At 44.3% G+C, this 20,257-nt stretch overlaps 2 protein-coding genes and 1 long non-coding RNA gene across 17 annotated transcripts in view; 1 reads left to right on the forward strand and 2 right to left on the reverse strand.

Annotated features, from left to right (window-relative positions):
• Positions 1–20,257, reverse strand: part of LOC119433709 (uncharacterized) — a 119,450-nt gene that overhangs the window by 17,704 nt on the left and 81,489 nt on the right. The window contains exons 1-3 of one of the 4 annotated variants that reach the window (XR_007464492.1): positions 18,553–18,636; positions 2,311–2,432; positions 109–434 (exon numbers count right to left, since the gene is read on the reverse strand). This is a non-coding gene — a long non-coding RNA (uncharacterized LOC119433709). Of the gene's footprint in view, positions 1–108; positions 623–2,310; positions 2,433–3,444; positions 3,922–18,552; positions 18,637–20,257 lie in introns of those variants that run through there. The other 3 variants (XR_007464493.1, XR_005188431.2, XR_007464491.1) reach the window with 3 other exon arrangements.
• Positions 10,307–15,338, reverse strand: LOC119433708 (protein canopy homolog 3-like). Its single transcript, XM_037700963.2, has one exon. The coding sequence runs from the start codon at positions 15,152–15,154 to the stop codon at positions 14,528–14,530; it is 627 nt and encodes a 208-aa protein (XP_037556891.1). The 5' UTR covers positions 15,155–15,338; the 3' UTR covers positions 10,307–14,527.
• The window catches only part of LOC119433705 (GTP-binding protein 2-like), a 74,310-nt gene continuing 71,668 nt past the window's right edge, over positions 17,616–20,257 (forward strand). For 8 of the 12 annotated variants that reach the window (XR_005188429.2, XR_005188430.2, XM_049659327.1 and 5 more), the window contains exon 1: positions 17,616–17,872. The gene's annotated coding sequence lies outside the window, so the exon portion shown is untranslated. Of the gene's footprint in view, positions 17,873–18,219; positions 18,325–20,257 lie in introns of all 12 variants that reach the window. The other 4 variants (XM_049659330.1, XM_049659326.1, XM_049659328.1 and 1 more) reach the window with 2 other exon arrangements.

Consider the following 20,257-nt stretch of genomic DNA (forward strand, 5'->3'; position numbering starts at 1 on the left):
AGTGAGATTTTATTTCGGAACAACATGCTGTATATATTCCAGAACTGCAGGTAAATTGAGGTCACTTAAGCAAATTTCCAAATTAGTATAGGAGCCCATAAAACACACCTTCGAGCAGCAGTTCCTCTGGGGGAGAGGGTCGTTGGCCATCAGGACACACCACTGGATTCCGGCATTGGTAGAGTCAGTGCACCATAGGAACATGCGTCAGATGTGGTGGAGAGTCGTACTATAGTAAGCTCAGATATATAGCACAGCGTTTTACCTTCCACCATATATAGTGAAGCACTTGCAATCTTGAATAGATTTCGAGCGGTAATAAACCAAACCCCAAGGACTTCTGAAGGCTGCGAGACACAGCTTCGCTCGCTGTCTATAATGTGGGTGTCTCATCGCTCATTTGCACTTCTACGTGATGCTTGATGTACGAGTTTCTGACATTTGCATAAATCTGTGAAGTTTCTTTTATTACGAGACTTCATAATAATATTGCAGTAATGCATAGTGGAGCAGTTTGCTTTGGTAATATAGTATGCACTGAACATACTTTTCAGAAGCTATTTGAGAGCTGTTGATAGCGGAAAACAGCCTCCATTGTTCACATCACACTCAGCCAAAGTGTGATGGATATGATCACACAAGCACTAGAACAATATTGGACACACATATTTTTAACCACTAAAGGCTAAAACTTATCACATTTGACTAACCAACTCGTGTTTATATGAGCACTTTTCCAGATGGCAGAAAGGCAAGACAGCCACTGGTGTGCCAGTAGAGACTATGCAAAGCATTCCTTCCACCAAATGTGTGTGCTTTGTAGCAGCAGGACATGAACTGTCGTGCTTGTCCTGCGGCTTTTGAGGGTCATGTGCTAGGTCACACAGACAGTCGCGCTACGGTGTCTAGAACCGTAGCCGCACACTCCACTGTTCTCTTTTCATTTTATGCTGATAGCACATGACTTGAACAATAATGGCAAACAAACACTTGGAGGACGCTCAATTAAGCTTTGCCTTAGATAGCGACAGCATTCAAAGATCCCTTACTGCTTCTCACGCTTCTCGGCAACTGCAGCTTATGTAACCGTAATGTTTACCGGGAAATGCTGGCGGCAAACGCTATTTGCATGAAGGCGGGCTTTCTGGCAGAAATGCAGCCTCTTGCGTGGGCCGATCCCGGAGGTAGTGCACAGCCACACCAAAATATTACATCACTTTCAGGTTTCTGTCATAGTTTCGCACTTTTAATATTTCAGTCTGAGAAGATTTAACATGAAAGGCATGCGCTGTCAGTGTTTTGTTTCATGACATTTGTTTGTGGGCTGTCATTCTCAAAATTCTAAGGAATAACTTTGTGAGAATGTAAGACAAGGTATGAGAAACTTTACGGCAACTTTTTAGTGATAGAATGGTGTAGCAATATAATACGCATTTACCGTATGTCATATAGCAAGGCGTGGCATGTACATATACTTTAATATATACGGGAATTTTCACTCGCGGACAAAGACACCAACGCCGGTTTTTCTGTGTCACTGGGCCCTTAATGCTATCACGTTAAAACAGCAGTATTAAAAGTGCTGGTTGAGAAATCTTGCTCTGTTGCTAGGGGTAGTGATGGCAAAATGTACGTCACTAACTGTAAAAACTGAAAAGCCTACACCAGTAATTTCTAAATATAGATAATACTGCATTCCTGTTGGTGAACTACGTTAAATTTAGGAAGTCTAAAAAACCTTAGATAGATAAGGAGTTGCACAAACGAATTGTTAGTGTAAAGAAACTTTTTGCTGACTTCATAAAGTATAAAGACATAAATACACTAAAGCTTTTTAAACAACTCCGTAATAAACTATCATCTGATATAAAAAAAGAGTAAGAGGACTACTAATATCTATGCTAAAATATTTTCTAACAGATTGACCCCAGACACAATATGGAAAGCGTACAATAACCTTATGTCCAAAACAAAGAAAAGACCTATGCATCAAATAAAATTTAAGTCGGAGGTAGGACATCCTTATCAATTAAATTAAATGAACACTTTCTCACTATTGGTGACTGTGACAGAAGCGTTGATGAGGATGGCGTATCACTGTATCTTCAAGAAAAATAAGTAAAAACAATCTATTTTTCACCTACATCACCGACTGAAATAACTAAGTTTATTTTAAAATTACGCAATAACTGCGTGGCCGGAATTGATAGTGTTAAATCACAGACAGCCAAATATGGTTGCGATATAGTGGCGCTGGCGCTTTTACATATTTTCAAGCCCTAGGAATATTATTTGCAAGCCAATACTAACCCTAGGAATTTTTCCTTATAAGCTGACGATAACACGACTTTCCGTTGTGCACAAAGGAGGTTATCACAATTTATTTACGAATTATCATCCCATCTCTGTTTTGTCTGTTTTCTCCAAGGTCGCTGAAAATGTTATAAACACTTGTTTAGTTTCTTTCCTTGAAAAAAAAATGCAATATCAACCCAACAGTACGGTTTTCAAAAGGGAAAATCAAGAGAAAGGGCATTAGTTCGCGTGAAGGATGAAATAATTTACAATATAGAAGATAAACGTTTTACAGTGGGTTTGTTCTTGGACCTAAAGAAGGCTTTTGATTCTGTTTATCATAAGTTCTCTTACTCAAATTGCCATACTTTGGAATAAGATCTAGGTACCCTGTTAGAGTTTATTAAGAGCTATTTATCTAGAAAACAATGTAGTAGTATTAATGGTACGTGTTTCTTCTGGCTACATGGATATACATACTGGTGTTCTGCAGGGCTCAATTTTGGGACCACTATTGTTTCTCCTGAATATTAACGACATAGTCAACATTCCTCACACTCTCCCAATCGTGATGTATGCAGATGACACAAATATTTTCTTTTCCGAGTCTAATTTACAGTCTATTGACCCTTTTCGCGGAGCAGTTTGTTCTCGAGAAACGAGATGGCACTTTTGGCGGCGCCTCCGACCGGCATTGCTCCGGCACCGCCATAGAGTAAAAGCTTACAAGTTAGGAGAGACCCCTCAATGTCACGCGCGAGCGGGGAAAAAAAAAGAAAAAAAAAACGCGGCACAAATTTCACCCTCTTTCAAATGGTTATAGGTCGCCGCCGATTCTGCGTTGCGCCGGAAATGCGTGTACGTGCCGACGTCTCAGCCACGCTACCGTAGCCACGTGTAGAAAATGGCAGTGAACCCTTCTTTCTCCTTCATGCTTCCTTGCACGCTGCGGCTACGGCGCAGAGGGAAGCAGCGGCGCTGTCCCAGGCCGGCCAACGAAACTGCCCACGCCGGCAAACGCCTCCTTCCCGATAACGGCAAAAAACTTCGGCGAGCTGGCGCCGGGTAAAGTCCCTATATAAGAAAAGTACCGCCATCTACTCTTTCCTCCGCCGCCTTCTCTCCTAAAGCGCGTGTTTTTTTCTTTACTTTTTGCTTGCGAAAGCCAAGTCGACGGTGGCGCACCTAGAAAGTCCACGTTGAAGCTTTCAGGCCGGGCGCGCGCCGCCGCCGCCGCCGACGACTGCGGCTGCGCAGAGGACTTTCAACATGGCTCTGAGGCGGAAAAAAAGGAAATATAAAGAAGTGAAAAGCGCGCGCTATCATCGTCCAATCGGAGATACAGGAGAGAGAGAGAAGCGGCGTTTATCAAAGGATGGCGGTACTTTTCTTATATAGGGACTTTAGCGCCGGGCCGGCTGGAGCGGCGGCGCGTGCAGGACGGCGGGCGCGCACGCGGTGAGAGTCGAAAGTGAGGGAGCTACTCAACATACATAATTTAAAGACCCTAAGGTTAGCTCTTGAGACACATCATTTACTTAAAGGGACAATAAAGAGAAAATTTATTTCTTCTGTATCAGTAGATTACCCTTCCACGATACCAAAAACAGTACTCTTACCACGAGAAGCCGCTTGGTAAGCAAGAAAAAAAAAAAAAAAAAAAAAAAAACTGAGAAAGCCAGAAGGCGAGTGGCAACGCCACTTTGAAGTTCCCGCACCAGCTCACCGTGACATCATGGATTTTGACAGCGTCTTCTAGGTCCCACTTAATTCTTTAGCGGTAAAGATTGACTACATTGTGTTCTAAAGCAGCCCAAGATTGAATATGGCATGTTTCGCGAACTTTTACTGAGCCAACGTGGCCCAAATACGAAACATTACTTTTGAAGTCATGACGTCACGCAGAAGTGCTGGCATTGGGGTTTCTGCACGAAATTAAACCTTTGAGCTTCATTTTCTCTTCTAAACATTGACCTATTGCAGTGTCATTAATGACACCAGTGTTTTCTAACTCTCTCTCTGACTTCTCTCTCTCTCTCTCTAAGAATACTTTATCAGTCTAAGTTGATTTATTGTTTTGCTTTAGTGTTTCTTTAACAATGACTATGCCTTTTCACTCGCATTATGAAACCCTCAACAATTACTACCCTACACACTTCGACGCGTAAATTACAGGAATAACAGGACCAGGACAAACTATGGTTCACAAACGTTACATTACCAGATCACGAGATTCTTGAACAACAAAAATATAGAAGAAATAATAAGAAACCATAAATCTGGAAAAATAATAAAGCAGGAAATAAGTCAATTACTACTCTCGTAGTTTTTATCTCAACTAGTCAGAGAAACGTAATTATTGTGTACGCTCTAGTGTACATTTCTCTTTATTTTTATACAATGATGTACGTGTACCACAGTGATGGAATGATGCATTTTTGTACAATTATGCATGCTGTTCTTTTTTTCATCTTTGTATAAGTATTCAAATTGTACATGTGCCTGTAGTTTTGTGTCTTTCCTTCTGTATGTTTTATATAGTACTCTGTTTATTTGTACCATATCATCACTTTTATTTTGTTTGCCACAGCTGGTGTGAAAACTGTTGTCCCAGGTGGGACGACCCCAGGCGCTATAATGTAAAATGATTCCAAACTGTTTTGATTCCATACTCTTGACGTCAAATTTACGTAACCACCAACGCAAGCATCAACGGTGACCCGCAGCGTTGTCTGAACAACCCAATCAAACACTCTCCTCGTTTATAAGAGGTCACTTTTGTTCGCTTTCATAACCAATAACATTGTCTACACTCAGCTGTTTTTCTTATCTAATTGGCTGACAACAGGCAAGAAGCACGCTCTAGTGGAGGGTTTCGATGGGGCTGAGCTAAAGCCCCTATATAAAAAAGTAGCGTCACGCTTTGAAGAATGCCGCCGCCTCCTCGCACATCCTGTCCGAGGCCGACGCCGCGTCGGTATTGGCCTAATCACGTGGACCGTCCAGCCCCCGGGCGCTGGCTGCGTTTGTTTACGATCACGCTCCATCGCCATTTTCGCCCGAGAAGCGTCTACCGACTGGCGAGGAGCACGACGATAGCGACGAACACAGTCGGCGATCGTCGAATCTGATCAGCGGCGAAAGATAAACAAGTGCACGTGTTTCGAGCGGTGTAGGCGGCGCAACGGTCGAAAAAGGAGCGCGAAAGAGAGGAGAAACGAGGAGGAGGGCTCTGTGCTGAAAAAAAAAAAAAAAAAAAAACTAAAAAAAAAAACGGCAAGAGGGGTGTAGTAGTAGTAATTGGTTGTAAATATAAAACGAATAAATAAATAATAAACAGCATATTAAAAAATGTCACAGTTTCGCCCTAAGGGCGAAGCAATGAATGCGATAGCAACACAGCAATGTCATACCATGTAAGGTGAGCGGCTTTGGTAGCAATATGAATTGTAGTAAACATGAGCTGATTAAGTAAGCAGGTGTGCTGCGGCGTAAGTAGACCGACATGAAGAGAGACTCGATGACCACGAGAAGGCGCGTGTGAAACGGTGGTGTTGATGAGAAGCGCTTCCCGTGGGCAGCGCGCGTGCGAAGGGACACACCTGTAGCGCTGCACTGCCGATCCGGGCAGCATTACATGTGTAGCGTGCGTTGGAAAATGTGGCCCGACTATTACTAACTGAATGAACAAGCGTGGTGTGAGCGCGCACAAACAAACATGAATAGATCACACTGAATGACTGCAGACAACGACTGTCAAAACGCTGGCAGCAAGCGCATATATACGCCGCAGCAGCGGGCGAAGGTACGTGCGGTCTATTGCTTCAACAGAAACTGAGCGGCGAACGCATAGTGCATAAAGGTCAGAGCCGTGTGGAGATAAGAGACGGTGCGGGTGTTCTGTGGTGCATGCACCAGTAAAACTCTACACATGTGCCTGACTCCTGCTGATTGCTTCAAGTTCAGCTGAAGTCGCACAAGCCTTCTACACCTTAGTTAGAGAAGCTTGGCTTTCCTTGCAGAGCGAAGACAATTGCAAAAAGAAGGCACATAAAGGTAGAGAGGTTTTGTTATAGCCTGTACAGTAAGAGATCCACTGAAGATAATACAACACCAGCTAGCTGCTGTCCCATAATCTCGGAAGATAAACCATTTATCTACACATGCACATGCACAGGGTGGAAATGATTGCATTCCCATGCATACGCTACATAATGACAATCACCACAAAACCCCATCGCATTACTATTACTTCCACAGATAATTTTCACTGCTGCTATGGAATTGCTGTCTCACCTACAGCAACCAATACATTGGACATTTCAATTGGTTCATGAAAGCGGGATGGGCACTCGCCAGACTGAAGCAGAGGCATTACACACACTGTTCAACGCCCAGCCTCGTGTAAGTCACTTAAAACTCGTCACAGACACTTGCTGACTGCCTTCAGGTGGGGACATGCCTTTCTGTTAGATTCACGTTTCACGTTCAGACTTTCGCGTCATTAGACATGACTATAGCCAGACTGACTAGGCTTCTGCGTGCGCAAAGGGATGCGAAATGCGTGAATGCAATTTGTTTATCGACAAAAGGCGCTCCTATCTTGCAAAGTGATAATTGGAAATATCTATGCACCCTACAACGATCGTCCAACGGCGGCGCGCATCAATTCTGCGTTTTCGAGCACGTGAGCACTGTCTCGACGTGGTTACCCATCTAGCCACCGTAACGTGGTGTCGGCAACAGTCTACGACACATGCTACAACACACGAATGATCTCTGTCGGCACCATGCAGTCGGCGGCGCAGTGTCACCACACGACTCTTCGAAACCGCCAATCCATAGCAGGCGACATGTGGTGCCGTTTTGTGGATGCAATGCAGTTCCTTCGAAGCTTCACTATTATCTTCGTAAGGGAAACGTTATTCGCACTCACTGATACTACACAGTACACACCACACGGCCACAAGTAGCCACAGCGACGAAAAGGCCGTCTCGTGCGATCCCCTCCCCCGCTGCGTGCACGCATGTGTAGGCGCCCACAGTCATTTTCTATTTTAAAACGCGGCATTAAATCAAATGCTCTATATATTTATACGAAGTATATTTAACAACAAAACGATAATACTAGCATTTCATGTCTTCTGTTAAACTGCTTTCTTTTTGGTGACGTCATTGAGTCCATGGCAGCAGCGCTCTCCACTTGGACTTCGCTGGTGCCACGCGTGTGTCACCAGCGCCGGCCAAAGGTTTATCATGTGCAAATAAATACATGCTCACTGACAGGTGTGAGTAGCGAGGGCCTGAGTAATCGGCGGGCAGCAGCCATCTTCTATTCCTTTCGCAACGGGGCAGTCTGTAAAATTTTCAGTTTTGTTCGGCATATGAATGAATTTTTTTTTCGCGTACACGTCACATTGACGCGGTCAGTTTTCGCAGTTTTCTGAGGTCGCGTGACAGACAGGCGAAGTGGGCGTAGCCCAAAAACACTGGAACAATAGCAGAGGGCTAATGGTGAAAAGGCGTCGAATCAGGAATGATTATTTTTCTTTTGGGCGGTTTAATCATGCATAATCAGTGTGTACACCTTATATCAGATGGAGAGCTATTGCGGTTTTTGTGACGTCGTGTGACAGACAAGCGAAATTGGGAGTGGCCCGAAAATGTTTTGACCAATCGTGGAGGCTGATTGCAGAAATTGGAATTAAAACAGTTTGGAATAATTTTGTGTTATAGGCTCCCCCCCCCCCCCCCCCCCCCCCCCGCCCCTCGTCAGGCGTTGCTGCCTTTTGTCCTCTGTTCCGAAGCGTAATCATGCACACTTGAATAAAGTCAAAGTCAAGTCATGCTTTCCACGACTTTTGGCATTTCACTGCAAAGAAAAATGCGAGAAGTGGTCAAACGAGAAAATTGAAATAGTTGATATTCTGCAGCCACCATGCATCGTAGCCTACAAAACAAATACGAGTAGCATTCATTTTGCACCAAAGAAAGTGCTTTGTTTAGAACAGAAGGAGGGCGACATGACAAACATATAACTCACGGCAGACACATCGACAACAACAGAAGCGGGTGGTCCTCCCAAAGACTGACCAAGCACGAGGCTGCTTTGCTATGGCGACAACCACTGCATTGAAAGGAAACTAAAGGCCAACATAATCAGTTCCTTCAGTGCTCTATTTTCATTCAATTGGGGGGAAAAGGTTGATTACCAGTAATAAAAAAAAAATGGCCAAACATACTCAATTTTGAACTTTGCACCGACACCTCAGTACCAACGTATCAGAGTGACATTGTGAATTTTAATGTATAGGGGATTCCGGATATATATTGGCTGCCTGTAGGCATAATGTATAAGGGCTAGCATAAATGATTCATTCGTTTTGAAAAGGCTATATTTTCACAAGTATTACACGTTAAAAATATATGAAAAGAACCACAAACTCCCCAAGCTTGTATTTTGTCTTCGAACAAGACGGGGTACCCCCTCATTGGCACATCCCAGATCGTGACTACCTAAACGATGAGATTCCGCATTGCTGGATTGGGCGGATTGGTGAGAATGACCGAGCTTTGTTCCTCTGACCTCTCACATCCCCTGACTTAATGCCCTGCGATTTCTTCTTGTGGGGGTATGTTAAGGACCTTGTTTACGTGCCACCACTACCACAATCCTTAGTCGAGCTCAAAGAATGCATCAGTGCTGCAGCGCAGACAATTGACAGGACTATGCTACAAAATGTATGGAATGAGCTCGATTATCATCTGGACGTGTGTCGTGTCAGCAGCGAGGCACATATTGAACATTTGTAGAGGGTGTATAAACTTGGCGAGCTTGTGGTTCTTTTCATACTATATCTTTCATGTGTGTACATGTAATACTTCTGAAAGTATAGCCTTTTCAAAACGAACTAATCATTTATGCTAGCCACTATTGTACCCATAGGCACAATACTGTTCCAGTACGAGTTACTGTTTTTGAATAGACGGGAGTGCAGTCTGTGCACAATTATTCAGAATCCAGTCATACCTGAGCACAACCTTGCGCAATAGAAGCTATACAATTTTAGAAGTAGAACGCACTAGTCCGTGTTTTTTTTTTTTTTTTTTTTTTTCACCACAGTTATATCAAGAAGGTCGGACACTTTTCAAATAAAATGATTGTTGGTGATTTCGGTGTCCTTTGCTTAAATGAAACTTCAGGTAAACGGAGCAGAATTTTGGTCCTTTCGAGTTCTGTTTAACAGAGTCTACTCTAATTTAGATTTTGGCTGATTTTAAAAGCACGGGAAATTTAAAACTTTCTGGGTTGAGCGAGTCGTTACTGCAATGTAAATTATCCAGGCCCAGCAGATTCTGTCAAATTATGTGATGTCATGGCAACCTAGTGCAGGAACTTGAGGGTGGCATTACCATTAATCTTTTGATTTTCGTGCCCTGTCTGGCTAACCAAAGCCCCCCCTCTTGGTAAGAGTGGCCTATTGGGCATTGAAGCTTAACTGAACAATATATTTAATGTCCCTTTACACATTACAGGCTGATGACAACTGCAGGTCAACAATCCAGGGCCGTATCCTTGATTGATCACTCTTGGGGATATTTTCTGCATGGTGTGGTGTCCAGTGTGACACCTGAATTGAGCAACAGGTGTTCTGACCAGGGCCTCGGCCAAAGAGCATCGAATGAAATTGATATCCCCAAAAGTGATTGATTCCAAGTATGGCCCCTGTACGAAAAAAAAAAAAAACAGGACCATTGAGGACCTTGCCCATTTCTCGACTTTGCAGGTCTGGATTGAGCACTGCGGTCATTGAAAATGCTTGTATGCAGCTGCAGTGGTCAATGCTCACATTCTCTTCTGTAATGTATCGTCATTTAGCGCTGCTTACATAAAATATAGACTTGCCTGAACCACTTCAGTTAAAAAGCAAAATTGCAGCGCCAGAGGGGAAAGATACAAGCTTCAGGCTGAAACTGAGCCATTCATTCTGGTCAAAAAGCACAGAAGCGATTTCACCACCACCAAGCCAGCACTCGTTTAATGCACACAATCAGTTTCCAGGGCATGTACTATGCAAATTACAGGCGAAATGCCAGAATTCAGAGTCCACGAGATAAAGATGCACGAGGTGTGCCAAATACGTCTATTGCTTCCAAAGACAAAACTGCTTCCATGGTTTTAATTCAGCTTGACTTAAGTATCCATCAGTAACAGCATTATCACACATACATTGCCATTGAAGACTTAGTTTTGACATCTTGAAAAATTTGTTTGCTGGTGCCCAACAGCACAAACTGGACAGGTCCATTTTAAGCAATGATATCACTGCTTTTAACAAAAGGCTCATTTTTATCATAATTCTATTGCACAGAAGGTTTACTACAAGGTCACAAGCCAGTAAAGCATTCAATGTGTGCACGTACATTCAGTCGCACACAGATGAGGTGTACCTTCCCTGGAAGTTGTATTTTGGGTTGAGCATGCAGAAAAGTAAGTGTGTGTACACACATGCATATGTAGAGTTGAGTATGCTACACTATATATAATTAAGAGGCTATCCTCTTAAATATCATCATGATCTTTTTGCCTAAAATTCACACACAGAAACCAGACTGACACTCTGGGTGTGCTAATGCATGTGTCTCTTGTGTCAATAGTATAGTTGGCAATGCTATTTGCAACTTTCAGGTACGGTGGCGGCACCATGCTGTTTGCTCGTGAACCAGTGACGTGATGATCGGCCCCAACGAAATGGGCAACGGCTGTGCTTTCAGGCACAGAAATAAGTATGCACAACTTGCCTATCAATGCCTTTGCAAAATAGTACAGGTGTGGGATACTCAAAGAAAGCACATTTCTAACTGCGCATCAAATCGTAAAAAAAAAAAGAAAAAAATATCAATTTTGAGCGAGACAGAAAAAAAGCCACACACGGCTGCTAGATGCAGTGTGCCTCAGATGAATCACAAAAGTTCTGAATTCAAAATACTTGTCGCTTTATCCAGAGTCTCAAGCACTTGGAATGTACCTTTCATTATCCCTGACCTTCACATCACCTGCAGTCACTGTATCCTCATCTTTTTGTCTGCTTTCTTTTGCTGATGGCACTCTTTTTATCATCCCTGCCCCATTATCTTTTTTCTTGCATCGCTCAAATACCAGAAATGTACAATTGATAAGAGAGGCAACATTTCTTAAAAATGACTATTTTGACCTTACACTGTTTTTTTTTCACTGCTGGCTGACTTCTTGTCAGAGGTTTATCGCTGTGTCCTGATCAAGGAAATCCAATAAAAGCCCTCGCTGGTAATCAGGTATGCCCCTAGAGCCGCTCTTCTTGTTTGGTCACACAGTGCAAAACAGAATTCTTTTTGACTACTTCGCTTGCATATTCATGCACAAACTCCATTTTGTCCTTTTCATCTTCACTTCGCAACTCGAAATACATACAAAAACATGCTGAATTTGACAGCCCCCGACTGACACTGAAGTGAACTAAATGCTAAGGCAGTGCAGACAAAACATAGAAAAGCGCGTCTCCAAGAATTTTTCTCACCGAGTCGTATGCGTGATCATTTCATGCTTCGCGACAAACTTTTATGAATGGTTTCGTGCTGGCGAAGTGACAGGCTGCTGCATTTGCAGTATTTACAATTTTATGCATTTAGGTGCTTTACGTGAGTACATTCATACAATTGGATGTACTTGACCTCCACTCCAAAATGTCTTCAGCTATGACAAAATTGTATCGCATCTCTGCCTACACAATAACATACACCAGAGAAGAACTGCAGCATGCCATCGTCACCAAACATACACATTCCACCAGCGCTGCAATCATTTCACCGACTGCAATGTTCGATGTATAACTGCGCCACCTATAGGCTGTGAAAGTTAGAAATTGTGGCGGTTATTCCTAAAAGGAGGAAATAAAGGCTACACTGTGCACAAAAGAGGAAAAAAAAATGATGCATATCCAATGAAATTCTTGGAATATATGTGAAGTGAAGTGGTTAATAAAATGTTATAAATTTGTCCATTTCATCCCTATATCATTGGTGTAAAGGAAACTGGCATGCGCGCATGTGCTCTAGCGCACCCATGCTATGCAAAGTGACAAATGCGGTGATCGTCTCAAAAAGCTAGTTGAAGTATGAGCTATTTGGCAATACAACAACAGCCATTATCAGAGAAGTCTGGGAGGGTTCGCAAAGAAAGCTTCTCCTTAAAAGAGCTGCTTCTTATGTGTCCGCATAAATTTCTGACGTAAAGCTTGCTTAGCCTTTGTTAACAAAGAATTTTAAATTCACATCCTACATACAGTGAAAACATCCGAGCTATCAGCAACAGAACCTTAGCTTAGAACGTATATCCAGCAAAAATATTGTGCCAAAACCACAGACAATAATTGTCAATGCAAGCGAATAGCGTGAACGAATGAACGAGCAAATGAAAGAGCAAGAGAGGAAAAACAATTTCCTTGCAGAGTCCGACTACTGGCTATTGACCACCGACCAACAACGAAAATGGCCGAAAGAGCTAAAGAAAGTTATTTGCTTTAAAGAAAATATAGATACGAATCGGCCACTCCTTTGAATTTCACTAAGATCCTGTAAGAGTAGCTGTGAATGTTGCAACCTCTTGTCGCCTTTCACAGTACCTCAAAAACTCCCGCCAACAGCCAACATGAAATATTTAGGGACTGAAGCTCAGTCGATACCAGTGCTTTTGTTTGAACCCCAAGAACGTCTACAGATAGTCTGTAACAGTGGAGGTCAATCGTGTTAGCGTGGATTACCTGTGGCAAGCCAAGTCTCTCAGACAAGTGGACCAGAGAGGAGCTAAGCACTAAAGAACAGCACATCGTCAAGACACAGCTGTGCCCTCACCAAAATACTTTCCGCCCATGCCACTGTTCTGTCGACTAGATTTGCACAGTGACACAGGCACAGATGTCAGGACAGCTGACCATGCCATACAGGTGAATGCTAACTTGCTTTAGTATAGTGCTAGTTATGATGTAGTGTGATGTAGAAAAGAAACCGCACAAGCAAATGTCAAGTGTATAAGACTGCATGCACCTTGTGGCATGGCATAGCCAAGCTGCAGCTTATGCTGAGGGATCAAGTAGCGACTGCCATACAATGAATGCACATTCTTATTTCACCACATCATGGGTGCTTTTCATAGCAAAACTGCTGCTTTTAGATTTTTCAATGAAACCTGTCTGGCAACATCCTTGTAAAATGAGTCAGAAAGCAAGCTGAGCACTGCCCTACATGTGGTCTCTCCATATGATTTGCTGATAAATCAAGACAGCTAAGATGGCTGTGGTGCATTACACAAGCCCCACAGGCAATATAATTTTCTACTGGCCAGCAATTAAGTATGCAAAGCCTCACAACTGCAACTATCGGCCAAATTTTGTGGCACCCAGTTGCGATATCACCTAGCATATTCATACTGTCGTTACATCCATTTCCTGCAGTTGAGCCCCCTACTCCCAATCAATCAGTTCAAGCCATTATGGTCATTATCACAGAACCATGACAAAGTGTTGAAAGCCACACACCAATGCAATGCTACCAGGAGCTGTGAAAACTTGTACATAACTCATTTCTAAACCATATATCCATCACCAGTTCTTATCACTGCACTCTTGCTCTTGACAATCGTGTGGGGCCAAGGTGGGTTTCTTCTGCTGGTTGAGGCAAAGCCTTGACAAGATGTGCACCATTGCCTTGCTTGCTTATGTCATGAATATGACATTTTGCACTTTTGAGAGGGTGTGCCCAGCACTCAATGTGAAGGGCTCCACGTTTTTCACACACGGATGCTGTCTTGTTGGACTGAACAGCAATGTTGTGTGCTGAGCACTCAGGATGGTTAGACAACTGTGCTGGCAGGGCTAATTTGGTCAGCAGCAACACAATACCAGCACAAGAACGCATTTTTCTATTGCAGTGTGGAGTTGCATGTTGTGTAGACAAAAGTAGCAAGGATTCATTCATTTGTGTTCAATAGGTATTTGTGCTTGCTGGTGATCAACACCAACGTTGTCCACACATGCAGGAAACGCTGTAGACGAGGACATAAGAGGACACACTTGCCGCTTGACTTATCAAGTATTTGTGCACGCCACATACTCCGTTGACTCAGATGAACAACATAGTGGTTTCACCAGAATCGCAGTTAAGGTGGAAATTGCCAGTGCACTTGAAGAGTAGCATCTCATAGCTCGGTCTTGCGGCTGGCAGGTAATGAGTCGTCCAGGCAGTCGGCATCCCCTTTGCGCAGCACGCGCTGGCGGCACAGGTAGGTGGCGAGTGGCTCCTCCTGGCTGCCGAAGTACCATCGCTCGATGTCGACCTCGTACTGCTCGAGCAGGGCCTCGCACTGACTCTTGAGCTGCGTCACCTCGGCCGAAGGGCTGTCCCAGAGCTCGTACGGGATGCCCAGGTCCACTTTGACGCCCTTGGCGACTAGGCCGTGCAGCGTTCGGAACGTAGTGCTCGTTCCTTTGGCGAAGCGCGAGCTATCCTTGCGTTCCTTGTGGATGTTGTACTCGAGCAGCCGGTCGCACACGCCGTCTAGCGATTCCACTAACCGCAGTTCAGAAACCGCGTACTTCTTGCGCTTGCGCCCGCCGTCTAGGGTGTATCCGGTCTCGATGACATCGTGCGTTTTGCCAGTCTCCCCGAGACGCGCTTCCAGCTCCACGGCGAGGTACTTGCACGCTTCGCATCTGGACGCGTACTTGACGCCATACAGAGTCTCTTCTACGCTCTCATCCGCTGTTATACTGCTCAACGTAGCGCTGAGAGCAAGGATGATCGCCGCAAGACACAATCCGCGCATTGCCCCTTCAGGCACTGAGCACTGGCCGGCACTCGGGAGTCAGCCGCGAAGGGTACTCGGCCATAGAATAAAGACTCGGCTCTCGGCGATTAGATAAATGTGCAGCAGACACCGTTAGTTCGGAAAAAACAAAGTAGGTAAAATGCGATACCGCTGTTGCGCTTGCGAATCCCGGGAGCTACGCCCGCCTGAGCGAAGAAAAGTGGCGCTGCATTCTTGCTGTGTTTCACTCTCGGCTTCGAGGAGCGATTGAGAGAAATGGCAGAAAAGCGGTGGGCAAGGAGAGTTTTAAGTTATTTGTACATGAGGAATGTTGACACAAAATGGAGGAAGCTGACCAGAAAATTGTCAATCAAATATTTGACTGCAGGAGGGGTGCAAACCAGGAAACAGCGGTTAAGGAAAAGGTTAAAGAAACAGAGGGGTTTGTGGAAAACAAGGATGCAGACGAAATCAGCACTGGGAACATACAGAACTTTCAAGCAAGAAATTGCGAAAGAAAATATCTATGATAATTCTAAGGGAAGCTCTTTGTTGTTTGACTAAGATGTCACCGAGTCATGCGGTGCGTGTGGAGAAGAAGAGGAAACGGCTGAACCATAGCATAAAGAACCAACTTGCTGAACACCTCATACTTGGGCTTAACCTTACAGTGCAAAGTAACGGGGATGATTTTTTTTTTTTCAAAGCATTGGGGTTTAGGGACAGTGGTGGCAAAATAGACTTTAAGCGGGTAGAAATAACCAAACAGAGGTTATCTGATTGGTGGCTAAAATCAAGGCAGGGGTGAAATTTCACCCACCACAAAGTACAAAATATGTTAATAGTCACGGCTAGGTGGCGTATGCCACCCTCCGATTTAAATGGTTCAGCCTCATCCATCCATCCAGCCGTTCGGCCCACTCGACCATTGTCTAGTACACTCTAAAACCCCTATATTACCCTATATATAAAAGGTAGCGTCACGCCAATGCCTCCTTTACTATAATAGTAAAGGAGGCATTGGTCACGCTTTGAAGGATGCCGCCGCCTCCTCGCACACCCTGTCCGATGATGATGATGATAAGTGGTTCTTGAGAGAAAGGGAAAGGTTGGCGCTATCTTCTGCAGCCCTTGAGGGAGCACGGCTCAGCGAGGCCGACGCCGCGTCGGTATTGGCCTAACGGCATCACGTGGACCGTCGAGCCCCCGGGCGCTGACTGCGTTTGTTTACGATCACGCTCCATCGCCATTTTCGCCCGAGAAGCGTCTACCGACTGGCGAGGAGCACGACGATAGCGACAAACACAGTCGGCGATCGTCGAATCTGATCAGCGGTGAAAGATAAACAAGTGCACGTGTTTCAAGCGGTCTAGGCGGCGCAACGGTCGAAAAAGGAGCGCGAAAGAGAGAAGAAACGAGGAGGAGGGAAGGCGGAGGAGGAGAGTGTCGCTACTTTTTATTATAGCCTCCTATATATTCTATAGGAGGCTATGCTTTTTATATATAGGGGTTTCAGTACACTCTACTTCGGCGAACGTGGACGACAGCATGCAATGCTCTTTCCTTCCTCCATGCTCTTTCTCCTATATTTTTTTCTATGGTACAGCGTACCCTAGGGCGTCATTGCCTATGGCGGCTTTATTTTCCCTGTTCCTTGAAGCGGAGAATTCTCTGGAAAATGGCGTTTCGAGGACATGACCTACTGGAACAAGCAGTAGGTCGTGTTCGAGGATACTTTCAACCGACCAATGAAAACGAGGATCAGTCTCCTGCACTCTTGGCGCTGAGCCGTGCTCCCTCAAGGGCTGCAGAAGATAGCGCCAACCTTTCCCTTTCCCAACGAACCACTTAGTAGTGCACTCTAACAATAGTTGCACCCTTTGGGGTGCATTTTTGCCACACAACAATAATCATAATCTGTCTTGCTTGCGTTTCCTATCTTGAAAACTCTGCACTTGCTACTTTCCTGTCGAGAACGCTGTGTCACGCTGATAATGCTCTTGTAGTTCGTGACCGAGAAGTGCCAGGCGCACAGCATTAAAGAAAGGAAAGCCACGCAAATCAGATGACGATTATTGTTCTGTGGCAAAAATACGCCCCAAAGGGTGCAACTGTTTTTAGAGTGTGTGGATACGGCCTCCGCTTCTAGCCAGTACTCTAGACGCGTATCCACGTGATCAAACGAGGCAGCGCCCGCGGCAACGCCGCGAAAAGAGTCAATAGTTAAGAGTATCGTCGCATGCGACGAAAATCGCGTTTCGGTGCGATGAAAATCGCATCATGTGAAACGGCCTTTAACAGGACGGCCAAAATAGTAACACCTAGCTAGCCTTGCGAGCTTTCAGTTTCGGTTTACAGCTGCGCTTTTTGCGCGCTCGCACTTCGAGCACGCAACAAAGCTAACCGCATGCGCCAGCATGCGCTTTGCTGCACCGAGACAACCGAAAGAGTGTGCGTCATTCGCTGTTTACGTTGTTGAAAGGGCTACGCGCGGTAGGTGAAAGTAGAGTGTGTGAAAGTGTGCCAGAAAAACGAGCCAACTTTCGATTTCTTGCGCCATTCTGCGCATGCGCGCTCGGTATTTGCTGCCATGCATGCCAACCAGCAGCTGATGTATGGCGTAAGGTGCGTTGGCTTTTGCGAATGGGCTGAGTGCTTGTACACGGTTTGCCGACTGTCAGTGAGTGCGCAAACTTGATGTGATTGCACGGCCGACCTTACCAGCGCTTCCGGACGGTGAGTTTCGTCTTCCCAGACGTTTATCGGCCCGCGCGAAAGCAACGGCTGTGGCTGATGACAGCCTCATTCAATGACGAATCATCCCATATACACTTGGTGCTACCCGCGCGGTTAACAGTGCCAATCACGCGAATCATCATTGCTTATGTTATATGTATAGGGCACGCGCAGGGTCATGCTGCCCATATGCTTGCTTACACGTTACGTCCCATTGCATCATAACCAAGGTCGCGCATAGACTTGGCACACAAGCGTCGGCAGTGCGCGCTTGACACTCACCTGTGCGGAAATTTTATTTGTAGCTTGCGGCTCATCTTCAAGTTTTTTTTGTTTTTGTTTTTCAGATGGAGGGGTGGAAACAGGCGATCGCGCACGCATTGTCTTGCAGCGCGTGGTATTCGGTGTAAACCGGTTTTATCGCGCTATATCCCGGCCAGCTGCCGCTGCAGGTAACCTCTCTGCCACAGTGCCTGCGTCTTCCTTGCTCGTTCGCAGAGGCAAAGAGCGTGTGCATGTCTCGAAATGCGCGCATATCTTGCTTTTCGACTTTGGTTCTTTTTTGCACATTGGTCTCTTAGCAAAAGTGAAGGCCTCGACAAACCAGAACAGTTAAACATACTGCGATCGATCTGCAGTTAACTGTTCTCTAGTGTAAATATGTCATGCAAGCATCTCACCCCAACTGCAGATCAGGTCGGCCTGCAAGTGGTTTCCTACAGTTCGTGGGGGAAGTACACGCCGAAGTAGCGTAGCATGCATAAAACATGTGATCAGTTTACATGATGCAAGTTTCATATATTTTGTGCAGTCCGTTCATTTAATATATATATATATATATATATATATATATATATATATATGTGACGTCTACCTGAATATTCAATGTGGGGGGGGGGGGGGGTCATGAAGTAATGGCTTACAAATTGGTCATTCGACGTCAACTGTACCTTTCTTGGCATTAGGCCATCTGTAATTGCTTTCTAAAAGTTTTAGCTGCTTAATTGTGTACAACATGAAAAGTCATTCTACAAAATATTTTTTTGAAAAACGTTTCTCACCTGCTCAAGCACTACCTGAACTTTCTTGCAAGACACGAAAGTATGCACCATAAAAGGCGTTGCCAAAAGCTGTGTTTCATTAATAAAAAGTCACCACTTATTTTCCGCATAGACTAAAGATGGGTCTTACACCTCCATTTTCGATAAGTCATTAAAAATAAGAAAATTGGTCCATATTTCGTATTAAAAGAAAAAAAAAATGCTTTCATACAGAAACACAAATTTTATCGAAGCAAGTGCCTTGGAGCTGCGCTTACGTGAGAAATGTTTTTGGGCAGATATATTGCGCAGAAGCACGCACAGGTACCGATAAATATGGAAAAAAGTCATGTTTGACCTATGTTTAGCTGCCAATTAAACACTGAGTCAGTCCTAGTAAAATTATGCTAAACAATAGCAATAGCAAATTCTTTTCAAATTGACAGAGATTTATCAAATACATTTTTGTTTTAAGTGGGGAAAAAAAATGTTGAATTTGTCTCCCACGGGCTTTCGAAATTTTCACCTGGTTCGTCTTCAGCGCGAAGCCTCTTGGTGGCAAATATAAAATGTATGGATGGGAGCATTCTCGTGCCGATACAGGAGTATACATAGGGCGCCCATACTGCTTATAAGTTTTACTGCCATCTAAGAAAGGTTGTTTTCTTCACTGCTATGAGCAGAGTCAGTCAAGCAGAAGTACAATCTCATGTTGGGCTGTATGTTGTTGTTCTGCTTGGCATCTTCACACGGCACTGGAAAGCGTACCGACACCTATGTGATTGCTATATGACTACCTGCACTAAAAAGTTAAGGTTGTGAATGGTGCAAATTTTAACAGAAATATAGAGCACCTTAAGATTAGTATTTTATGAATCAAAACAATCTTTTCTTGAATGTTCCTGCTGATTGGCGTTTGGCTTTCATGGCGTTGCGTCCCATCATGTTTATGTGCACTTAACCTCAGATGGCTATCAAAAAAAAAAAAAAAAAAAAGAAAGAAAAACTAAGGAAAGGAATGCCAACTGTTATGATGCATTCATAGGATCTGCTTGGAAACAAGATTTACTGGAGGAATAGCACATCACAGCTCAGGAAGAACTTGCAAATTTGTGACCAAGTTCAAAATTTGCTTGGCCTGACACCATTTCCACAGTTTGCCTTTAGCGCAGTCAATCCACAAGCAAACTATAAATAAACCTAACCGAATCGCTCTGTTTTATACATGCAAATAGTTTCTTTCTTTACTCCATCCTTTATGCCATTCCTTCTCCCTGTCCTTTTACGTCCATACACCCGTCCCCCCACTGCTGACCGCCATTCAGGTGTCGGCAGACTGCGCTAG

Source organism: Dermacentor silvarum, chromosome 11, assembly GCF_013339745.2.
Source record: "Dermacentor silvarum isolate Dsil-2018 chromosome 11, BIME_Dsil_1.4, whole genome shotgun sequence".
In the NCBI taxonomy this organism is placed as follows: domain Eukaryota; kingdom Metazoa; phylum Arthropoda; class Arachnida; order Ixodida; family Ixodidae; genus Dermacentor; species Dermacentor silvarum.

Bases quoted from the DNA above. Each gene is read 5' to 3' on its own strand.
- LOC119433708 (XM_037700963.2), bottom strand. From the start codon at position 15,154: ATGCGCGGATTGTGTCTTGCGGCGATCATCCTTGCTCTCAGCGCTACG.